Source organism: Chiloscyllium punctatum, chromosome 45, assembly GCF_047496795.1.
Source record: "Chiloscyllium punctatum isolate Juve2018m chromosome 45, sChiPun1.3, whole genome shotgun sequence".
In the NCBI taxonomy this organism is placed as follows: Eukaryota; Metazoa; Chordata; class Chondrichthyes; order Orectolobiformes; family Hemiscylliidae; genus Chiloscyllium; species Chiloscyllium punctatum.
The window spans coordinates 47,698,086-47,709,673 of NC_092783.1; the positions used below are offsets into that span (position 1 = coordinate 47,698,086).

The window sequence follows — 11,588 nt, forward strand, 5'->3', positions numbered from 1 at the left end:
CTGAACTTGTAATTGTACGCATTTACAACAAAAGGCCCATTGCTGAATTTGATCTGAAGCTGTGGGTAACATAGCCTTATCCTCTTTGAGTAACCCAAACAGGGGTTTGTGGTGTGTTATTATTACAAATTTACATCACTCTACTGCAAGCCCATAGATAACCTCATGATGCTTCAGTTCTCCAGTTTCCATCCTAAGCATGTTAAAGAAGCCACCCCCTACGGACAAGCCCTACATATGCACAGGAACTGCTCAGACGAGGAGGCATGCAACGGACACCTCCGGATACTGAAATACACCTTCAGAAGAACAGGATATGATGCTTAACCCATCGATTGCCTGTTCCAATGTGCCACAGTGAAAAACTGCAATGACCTCCTCAGACACAGGATACATCAGAGTACCTTCATCATCCAGTACTTCCAGAGTACCTTCATTATCCAGAGCGGAGCAACTTCATCACGTTCTCCATAGCCTCAATATGTCAATGATGACTACAAATGTCTTGCCACCTCCACACCTGTCCCTACACCTCCACCTCCTGCCTTCAAATAGCCATCTAGCCTCAAACAGATCATCGATCACAGCAAACTATACAGCCTTCAGGAGAACAGCGACCATGGCACCACACAACTCTGCCATGGCATGTCAGATCATCAACATGGATACTACATCACATGTTGGAACACCACGTACATGGCAGGTACTCATGATTCGGTCAATGTTGTCTACCTCATATGTTGCAGGAAAGGATGCCCTGAGGCATGGTATATTGGCAAAAGCATGCAATCACTATGACAACAGATGAACGGTCACTGCGCACTAATCGCTAGGCAGAACACTTCAATGGTCAAGGACATTCAGCCTCTAATCTTCAGGTAAGCGTCCTCCAAGATGGCCTTCAAGACAAGCAATAATGCTGAATTGTTGAGCAGAAACAGGTAGCCAAGTTCTGTAACCATGGGGACTGTCTCAACCATGATCTTGGATTCATGTTGTGCTACATGTAACTCTGCCATACTGTTCTGTTTGTAAAATCTTCCTCACTATTTTGTTTCGACATCATCACCTTGATAATTTGTTCTGATCTCTCTACCTTAATTAATTTATACAGTTTTGGATTACTTGTTACTGGGGTTAGATCCTTGTCATGTGACTCTTATACCTACCATGTTATTCCAGCCATCTGGTTTGTCTCTAGCATTATCTTACTTTTGAATTTTTAAAATTCTCTCTCTGCCTTAATTAACTGGATCATAGGTCATCCATCACTTGCTATTCAGCTGTTGACACTTTACTCACATTTTTTGACACTTAGATGAAGGGGAGAGTGGTAATCATCCCAACACCCACAAATGAAGCTGCATTAGAACATTATTTCAATGAGCCATCACACACTGCAGCACAGAGGAACTACGCAGAGCAGAGGAAAATCACTTCTACAGTGTATTCAAAAAGAAATGATCCCCAATGAACAAAGTCCGCTGATTTCTCAGTAAAAACTCCAACAAGCAGACAAAACATGCCCAGAAACCCTAGCCACTTTTGCCTACACTAAAGACATCTCAGAAATGACTGCCAGACTACTCACACCTATTGGCATCATGGTAGCCCACAAGCCCACCAACACATTAAATCAGTAGCTGATGAACTTGAAAGACCCTATACAGATAACAAACAAAACTAATATCTTGTTTTACAAAATACATTGCAAGAACTGTAACAAACACTACATTGGACAAACAGGCAGAAAACTAGCCACCAGGATACATGAACATTAACTAGACATGGCCCACTCTCACTAGTATCCTTACATACAGATGAGGAAGGACACCACTGACTGGAACAACACATCTATCCTGGGACAAGCCAAACAGAAACCCACATGAGAATTCCTAGAAGCATGGCATTCCAACCGGAACTCTATCAACAAACACATTGACTTGGATACCATTTACCACCCCTGGAGAAAAAGAACAGGAAATGATGTCGCCACGGGAAATAGCAACACCAACCCAAGGAAACCTAAACACATAAATAGAAAGCGAGCTATGCCACCAGCTCTCCATCTAGAGGCGCACTGATGATGTTACTATGGTGATGAAACGTCTGAAAATGAACCTTCCAGCTCAACGAGCAAACCTACATTCAAGGTTAGATCTCATGGAATACAGAGAGAAGTAGCCATTTGGATACAGAACTGACTAAAAGGTAGAAGTCAGAGGGTGGCAGAGAAAGGTTGCTTTTCAGAATGGAGGCCTGTGACCAGTGGTGTACCACAAGGATATGTGCTGGATCCACTGCTTTTCATCATTTATATAAATGATTTGGATGCCAACATACGAGTTCTGTTAGTAAGTTTGCAGATGACACCAACATTGGAGATGTAGTGGACAGTGAAGAAGGTTACCTCAGATTACAATGGGATCTTGATCAGATGGGCCAATAGGCTGAGGAGTGACAGATGGATTTTAATTTAGATAAATGTGAGATGCTACAATTTGGAAAAGCAAATAGAGCAGAACTTATACACTTAATGGTAAGGTCCAAGGGAGCATTGCTGAACAAAGAGACCTTAGAGTGCAGGTTCATAGTTCCTTCTAAGTAGAGTCGCAGGTGCCCTTCAGGCACTCTGCCTGTATTCCTGATGAAGGGCTTTTGCCCAAAACGTAGATTTTACTGCTCCTCGGATGTTGCCTGAACCGCTGTGCTTTTCCAGCACCACTCTAATCTAGACTCTGCTTTCCAGCATCTGCAGTCATTATTTTTACCTAGAATAGTGAAGAAGGCATTTGGTACGCTTTCCTTTCTTGGTCAGAGATTGAGTATAGGTGTTGGGAAGTCAGGTTGCAGCCGTACAGGACATTGGTTAGTCCAGTTTTGGAAACTTATGTGCAATTCTGGTCTCCAGGATGTTGTGAAACTTGAAAGGATTCAGAAAAGATTTACAAGGGTGTTTCCAGGGTTGGAGGATTTGAGCTACAGGGAGAGGCATGAATAAGCTGGGGCTGTTTTCCCTGGAGCGTCAGAGGCTGAGGGGTGACCTTGAGGTTTATAAAATCATGAGGGGCATGGATAGGATGAACAGAGAAGTTCTTTTCCCTGGTGTGGGGGAGACCAAAACTAGAGGGCATAGGTTTAGAGAGAGAGGGGAAAGATGTAAAAGGGACTTAAGGGGCAACTTTTTCACGCAGAGGGTGATGTGTGTATGGAATGAACTGCCAGAGGAAGTGATGGAAGCTGTACAATTACAGCATTTAAAAGGCATCAGGAAGGCTGTATGTCTGGGAAAAGTTTAGAGGGAAATGAGCCAAATGCTAGCAAATGGGACTAGATTAGGTTAGGATAACTGGGTAGCATAGACGAATTGGACCCAAGGGTCTGTTTCTGTGCTATATGACTCTAATTGTAGCTTCATGATCACTGTCACTGATGAATATTGTTGCTTCAATTCCAGATTTATTAGTTGAAGTGTGAGCTTTGAATTCATGCCCCAGGGCATTAGGCTGAGCCTCCAGGTTATTTGTCCAGTGACATTATCAAAATGCCACCATCTCCATAAGTGCAAACTCACCTACTTGTTAAAGAAAGTCTTCAGGCCCAGAGTTTCCTTGAACATGAGGTTTTTTTGGATCTGTTGATTTTATTGGGAATAAGATTCAAGCTTACATAAACAATACAACTGAATATTTGTTTTCAAGTCAAAGCAGAATTTCTTAACTCTGCACACTGTTCACAGTAAAGATACAGTAAACTATTTTACAGTCTTTGTTTTAAATCATCAATTATGATTGTGCTCATTTATCTTAAACAGAGCTGATTTGAACAATGAGTCTTTTCTTCTAAAAGTAGTAAATGAGACAAATATGGAAAATCAAAAATAATTTTTAAAAGACAGGGTTTCAAAGCACACACGCTTAGCAATAATATACTTTTTTAAGAGATTGAGTTTTGTTGGTGTTTGGCCCTGATCACTCTTCAATGAGGCTATTTCGTCCGCTTATTTTGCTTGCTTTGTATATTATTGCCACCTCATGGTGAGACAATGGCACATTCACCATGCAACACTGATTCCCAACAATCATCCAATTACAGGCTTAAGTGTACATTGTTCAGAACTTCTGGTTCTATTCTTGAAAGTCAAACTTACCGATCAGTTTAAATACTCCTCTCATGTTTTGATTCAATGAGCTAGTGTCTTTCCACTTTGATGCTGTTGGCAATACTGCAGTGTAGCCAGAATCATAAAGTATCTTAAATCCTACAACATACAGAAATGTTAGTTGAATGCAAGCATTTCGCATGGATGGAAAAGTCGACCAGACACTATTCTCTTGTACTCTATAACTTTAATAAACTGCCTCAATCTTTAAAACATTCTTGAAAAAAACCTTAAAACCCACTGGGTTTACGGCAGAACTACCAGGGCTACTGCTCAAATAAGAAATCCTCGGGTAGAAAATGCTTCACCAGCTGTGGAGTCAATAAACAGTAAGTGAAATTCCTTAAAAATATTGGTTAAATAAAGAAGCCAGATGGAAGACAGGGAGACTTTCATTTGTTTTCAAAAACTCAGACGTAATAACATTTTCTCTTAGCCAGAACTAGAGGGCATAGGTTTAGGGTGAGAGGGAAAAGTTATAAAAGAGACCTAAGAGGCAACTTTTTCACGCAGAGGGTGGTACGTGTATGGAATGAGCTGCCAGAGGATGTGGTGGAGGCTGGTACAATTGCAACACTTAAGAGGCATTTGGATGGATATATGAATAGGAAGGGTTTGGAGGGATATGGGCCGGGTGCTGGCAGGTGGGACTAGATTGGTTTGGGATATCTGGACAGCATGGACGGGTTGGGCCAAAGGGTCTGTTTCCATGCTGTACATCTCTATGACTCTAAGTCGCACGTGGAATGATTTGGAGATGACGGTGTTGGGACTGGTTTGCACTTCCTGTGGAGGAGAAGGAGACAAATTCAACAGTATTTTTCAAAAGGCAAATAGGTAGGCACCCGACCCCCAAAAAGTGCAAACGACGGGAGAGGTAAGGATGGGGAAGTGGAACTAGCAGAATTATTGAGAACACGGACTCAAAAGGCTTCTGCGCTTCAAAACGATGGGAGACACGGACAAAGCACATGTAACATCTTCCCGATTGTAAAAGGAAGGGTGAGAGTTGAAGTGATTTGCAAAATAAGACGACGCTAAGTGTTTTGACTCTGGAGTGAACTGCCTGCGAGTGTGGTGGATGCAGCTTCAATCGAGGCATGCAAAAGGGCACTTCAAGAAGAATAATGAGCAAGGTGACGGGAAAACGGGCGAGAGACTGGCAGTCAGCCTTTGGTGCTCGTTCAGAGAGCCAGCACAGAAACGGTGGGCTGAATGGCCTCGTTCAGCATCGTGACAACTCTGCGGTCGAACCGCTCCGTGGTCTTCTCAGTTGTTATGATCCGGACGGATTTGCTTCAAAGGATGAAAACAACGTTAACTTTAAAAATAACTACAGCGGAGTGGGAGCATCCATTCCGTCCGTCTTTGAAAGGGCTGGCATGAGTTCGATGGCCCGAAAGATCGCCTCCTTTACAGTCCAATTCTCTGACTCGATCGTCCATCTGGTTGTCCTCCGCCTGTATGGCACTCTCTGACATCTTTCGCTTTCTAAAGTAAGGGGTGGTATCGGATTTTTTTTTGGACGGTTTTCCGTACTCACAATAACCGGCGGCTCCCAGCTGCACTCATTTCCCGCCTTTCACCTCAAACAGCGGACAACCCAACGGCCGCGCATGCGCAGTGCAATCCTGTTGTGGGATGGAGGGGGAGGGGGCGTGTCAGCGCGGGCGGCAGCTCTGGGTGGAGCAGAGGACGGCGGGGCCGGAGCCAATGACAATCCGGGCAAGGCAGGGTGGGTGGGGCTAACGGCTGGGTGGGTGGGGCTAAGGACTGTGTAGGTGGGGCTAAGCGTGATGTATCTGTGACTAAGGGTTATGTGGGTGGAGTTAAGGACAGTGTAGGTGGGGCTAAGTATTGCGTGGGTGTGACTAAGGGTTATGTGGGTGGAGCTAAGGACCGTGTAGGTGGGGCTAAGTGTTGTGTAGGTGGGACTGAATGTTGTTTAGGTGTGGCTAAGGGTTATGTGGATGGGGCTAAAGGCTGTGTAGGTGGGGCTAACTGTTATATAGGTGGGACTAAGCGATATGTAGGTGGGGCTAATGGTTATGTGGGTGTGACTAAGCAGTGTGTGTTATGGGATTTCGGATTGTGTGGGTGGAGCTAAGGGCAGTGTGGGTGGGACTAAAGGCTGTGTGGGTGGGACTAAGGGCGATGTGGATGATGACAGATTTGGGGCAGAGCAAGAGGTAGGGTAAGTGTCTATAAAGTACACTGCTTTGTCCTACCTGGATGATGTCAGACTTTTTGAATGTTATTGGACCCATCACCATCCAAGCCAAATGGGGAGTGTTTCATTATAGGAGAAAGTGAGGACTGCAGATGCTGGAAATCAGAGCTGAAAATGTGTTGCTGGAAAAGCGCAGCAGGTCAGGCAGCATCCAAGGAACAGGAGAATCGACGTTTTGGGGATAAGCCCTTCTTCAGGAATGAGGAAAGTGTGTCCAGCAGGCTAAGATAAAAGGGAGGGAGAAGGGACTTGGGGGGGGGGGGTGTTGGGAATGCGATAGGTGGAGGGAGGTCAAGGTGAGGATGATAGGCCGTAGTGGGGTGGGGGCGGAGAGGTCAGGAAGAAAATTGCAGGTTAGGAAGGCGGTGCTGAGTTCGAGGGATTTGACTGAGACAAGGTGGGGAGAGAGGAAATGAGGAAACTGGAGAAATCTGAGTTCATCCCTTGTGGTTGGAGGGTTCCTAGGTGGAAGATGAGGCGCTCTTCTTCCAACCGTTGTGTTGCCATGGTCTGGCGATGGAGGAGTCCAAGGACCTGCATGTCCTTGGTGGATTGGGAGGGGGAGTTGAAGTGTTGGGCTACGGGGTGGTTGGGTTGGTTGGTCCGGGTGTCCCAGAGGTGTTCTCTGAAACGTTTCGCAAGTAGGCGGCCTGTCTCCCCAATATAGAGGAGGCCACGTCGGATGCAATAGATGATATGTGTGGAGGTGCAGGTGAATTTGTGGCGGATATGGAAGTGTCCCTTGGGGCCTTGGAGGGAAGTAAGGGGGGAGGTGTGGGCGCAAGTTTTTCATTTCTTGCGGTTGCAGGGGAAGGTGCCGGGAGTGAAGGTTGGGTTGGTGAGGGGTGTGGACCTTACGAGGGAGTCACGGAGGGAGTGGTCTTTTTGGAACGCTGATAGGGGAGGGGAGGGAAATGTGTTCCTGCTGGTGGGGTCCGTTTGGAGGTGGCGGAAATGACGGCGGATGATACGCTGGACATGGAGGTTGGTGGGGTGGTAGGTGAGGACCAGTGGGGTTCTGTCCTGGTGGCAGTTGGAGGGGCGGGGCTCAAGGGCAGAGGAGCGGGAAGTGGAAGAGATGCGGTGGAGGGCATCGTCAACTACGTCTGGGGGGAAATTGTGGTCCTTGAAGGAGGAGGCCATCTGGGTGGTACGGTTTTGGAACTGGTCCTCCTGGGAGCAGATGCGGCGGAGACGAAGGAATTGAGAATATGGGATGGTGTTTTTACAGGGGGCAGGGTGGGAGGAGGTGTAGTCTAGGTAACTGTGGGAGTCGGTCGGTTTATAGTAAATGTCCGTGTCGATTCGGTCACCTGAGATAGAAATGGAAGGGTCTAGGAAGGGGAGGGAGGAGTCTGAGGCGGTCCAGGTGAATTTGAGGTCGGGGTGGAAAGTGTTGGTAAAGTGGACGAACTGTTCAACCTCCTCGTGGGAGTACGAGGCAGCGCCGATACAGTAACTGATGTAGCGGAGGAAAAGGTGGGAGGTGGGGCCAGTGTAGCTGCGGAAGATGGACTGTTCCACATATCCTACTAAGAGGCAGGCATAGCTGGGGCCCATGCGGGTGCCCATGGCTACTCCTTTGGTTTGGAGTGTTTCATTATACTCTGCTTTGTATCTTGTAGATGGCCGACCAGGTTTGGGGAATCAGGAGGTAGACGAAATTCCTAACTTCTGACCTGCTCTTGCAGTCACTGTATTTATATGGCAAATCCATTTCAACTTCGGATCAATGGTTATTGCCAGGATAGTGATAGTAGTTTATTCAGTGATGATAACATCATTGAATGTCAAGGGACATGGTTAGATTGTCTCGTATTTAGAATGATGTTTGCCTCACATTTGTGTTGTGCGAGTGTTAATTGCCACTTTTTAGACCAAGCCTGGATATTGACCAATTCTTCTTGCATTTGGACAAGGACTACTTCAGTATCTGAGGATTCACAAGTAATGCTGAATATTGTGCTATCATTGGCGAATATCTCCCTGTCTGACCTTATTATGGAGGGAAGATATTGATCAAGCAACTAAAGAAACTGGTGGGAAAGGATGTACAAGGAGTGATACTTCGTTGAGCAATTCAGAGAGTTGCACTCAAGTATTTGAAGATTCCCTTTGCTCTCTCATCACCTGTCTTTGGCTATGTGGCTTTCCATCTATTTTTCATACTGTAAAATGACCCAGGTTTCCTTGACAATGAGCAGTGCTGCCACAGGTTCAGGGCAAAAATGTGTGGGTATCATTTATACAAATTGGAGTCTCAAGCCAACGAAAAGAGTGATGGGAAATACTCCAGTATGCAACGCAAACTATGAGCTATTTCCCAGAAATTCTGGTACCTTCTGATTGGTGCAGAGTTTGAATTGTTTATAGAAAATAGCCTATTCAACTACTTCCAAATGTCTGCCAAATTTGGAGAAATGGAGACCCATAAATCCAGGAAATATCAACGTAATGGACTTGCTGACGCTTTTAATCAGAAGACTGAACCATGGGAGGGAACTCACGAGGAGGGAATCCACCACTGCTTGGTTGGAAGAGGCTGTGGTTGATGCCATGCCAATGCCATAAGTCAAAGGCAACACTGTGGCCCAATTTTCCTTTGACATTCATCTGAGTTCAGCAGAGTGTCACTAACATATGTATAAGATCACAATCAGGTCCAGAGAGATAGAGTCAAGTATGATTTTACCTTTGGCATCTGTCTGGAAAGAGGATTTCAGATAGCTTCATCTGAATGACATGGATACCAGTAGACAACACTATAACTGGAAGGCCCAACATCTACCACTTGGCACCAGCTGACAGGGGATTCCAATTGGTCATGGGAACTGTTGAGCCGCTCAAAAAGGTTCAGGGAGGAGGATGAAATCTTCTGTCAGTTAGTTTGTGACAAAGTGATAGAGGATGAAGAAACTCATCCTTCCCGCCAGCTTCAAGTGTCACGTTTTGATTCGCAATTCAAATCAAGCAGGACATGAAGTGATGGAAAAAATGACTGCCCTGATCAAAGAGTGGTGTAACTGGCCAGGAAGCTGCTGATGTTGATGACCACTGTTGGAACTGTACTTTGGTCAAAGCAAGAAACTTGCTTTGATCATTCCAGCATATCATCCTTGGTTGTGAAGAAACCTTTGGAGATCCTTGGGATGGCAAGTTTGGAGAAAACTTGTTGCTCAGGTTGAGGTTCTGAATGTAAGTTTGCTGGATGAGCAGTAAGGTTCATTTTCAGACATTTCATCGCCATACTAGGTAACATCTCCAGTGAGCCTCCAGTGAAGCACTGTGTCATGTCCCACTTTGTATTTATGTGTTTAGGTATCCTTGGATTGGTGATGTCATTTCCTGTTCTTTTTCTCATGGGGTGGTCGATAGGATCCAAATCAATGTGTTTGTTGATAGAGTACCAGGCATTCTTGTGCGTGTCTCTGTTTAGCTTGTTCTAGGATGGATGTGTTCTCCCAGTCAAAGTGGTGTCCTTTCTCACCTGTATGTGAGAATACTAGTGAGAGTGGGTCATGTCTTTTTGTGGCTAGTTGATGCTCATGTATCCTGGTGGCTAGTTTTCTGCCTGTTTGTCCAGTGTAGTGTTTGTTCCAGTTTTTGCAAGGTATTTTGTAAATGATGTTTGTTTTGCTTGTTGTCTGTACAGGGTCTTTAAGTTAATTAATTGCTGGTGGGTTTGTGGACTACCATGATGCCAAGAGATCTGAGAAGTCTGGCAGTCATTTCCGAGATGTCTTTGATGTAGAGGAGAGCGGTTAGGGTTTCTGGGCATGTTTTGCCTGCTTATTTGGGTTTGTAGCTGAGAAATCGAGGAACTATATTCATTGGGTACCCGTTCTTTTTGAATATGCTGTATCGGTGGTTTTCGTCTGCTCTTCGTGACCAGAATTCCTAGCCATTCTCCCCTACATCAAAGACATCTCGGAAATGACTGCCAGACTACTTGGACCTCTTGGCATCATGGTTGCCCACCAACACATTAAAACAGCAGCAATGTCAAAAGACATTGGACAAACAGACACTAAACTAACCACCAGGATACATGAACATCAACTGGCCACAAAAAGACATGACCCACTTTCATTAGTATCCTTACATACAGATGAAGAAGGACACACCACTTTGACTGGGACAACACATCCATCCTAGGACAAACCAAACAGAGACATGCACGAGAATGCGTGGAAGCATGGCATTCCAACTAAACCTCTATCATAAAACATATTGGTTTGGATTCCATCTGCCACTCCCTGAGAAAAAGAACAGGAAATGACGTTACCAACCCAAGGAAACCTAAATACATAAATAGAAAGCTAGACATAACCAGTGCTTCACTGGAGGCTCACTCATGACGTTACCTAGTATAGTGATGAAACATCTAAAAATGAACCTTCCAGTTCAGTGAACAAACTTACATCCAGATCCTTGGAAGTATGGATGTCTTTACCAAGTTCACACATGCCATTTCCACCCATATGCAACAGACCTTAACTATAACCAGAATGTTGGTGTGTGATTGGTTTGTCAGTGTTTTTTCACAGTGATCAGGGGTGGAGCTTTTGAGTGTAAGCTCCTAAAGGAGCTTTGCAAGATCTATGGTATTGCCAAGAACTACTTATCATCAGCAGGATAGTGAACAGTACTCAGCATGACTGTTTGTGTACCTTTCCTCCTGACAGAAACAAAGAGGCTTGACCAACTTCTGAAGCTGGCTTATGATTTTAATAACAGCCTGTATTCATCCACAGGCAATTTTCTAGACTGTGTCTTTGGATAAGTATCAGTCTTTCACATGAAACAACTTCTAGGCCACACCCCCACAAGGAAATCACCCACAACCCCACAGACAACACCCACACCCCCACTAAGAGAGCACCCCACCCTCACCCAAGGTAGCCCCACAGCCACCCACAATGTAAACACATCAGAGCTTTTTGCCCGAAACGTCGATTTTCCTGCTCCTCGGATGCTGCCTGACCTGCTGTGCTTTTCCAGCACCACTCTCGTCTCGACTCTGATTTCCAGCATCTGCAGTCCTCACTTTTGCCTACGTCAGAGGAGTTGGTCAGCCCCGCCCCCAGCGCCCCAGCCCCGCCCCCAGCGCCCCAGCCCCGCCCCCGGCGCCCCAGCCCCGCCCCCGGCGCCCCGGCCCCGCCCCCAATTCCCCACTCCCGCCAGACCCCAGAGGGA

The 11,588-nt window shown here is 45.7% G+C and overlaps 1 protein-coding gene across 7 annotated transcripts in view; it reads right to left on the bottom strand.

Moving 5' to 3' along the window:
- Positions 1-5,786, bottom strand: part of LOC140467371 (acidic mammalian chitinase-like) — a 38,109-nt gene extending 32,323 nt beyond the window's left edge. For 4 of the 7 annotated variants that reach the window (XM_072563686.1, XM_072563683.1, XM_072563685.1 and 1 more), the window contains exon 1: positions 4,151-5,766. In XM_072563686.1, the coding sequence (XP_072419787.1) occupies positions 4,151-4,304 (154 nt within the window). In that variant the 5' untranslated portion in view covers positions 4,305-5,766. Of the gene's footprint in view, positions 1-3,574; positions 3,635-4,150 lie in introns of all 7 variants that reach the window. The other 3 variants (XM_072563689.1, XM_072563688.1, XM_072563687.1) reach the window with 3 other exon arrangements.
- Between the last annotated feature and the right edge of the window lie 5,802 nt (positions 5,787-11,588).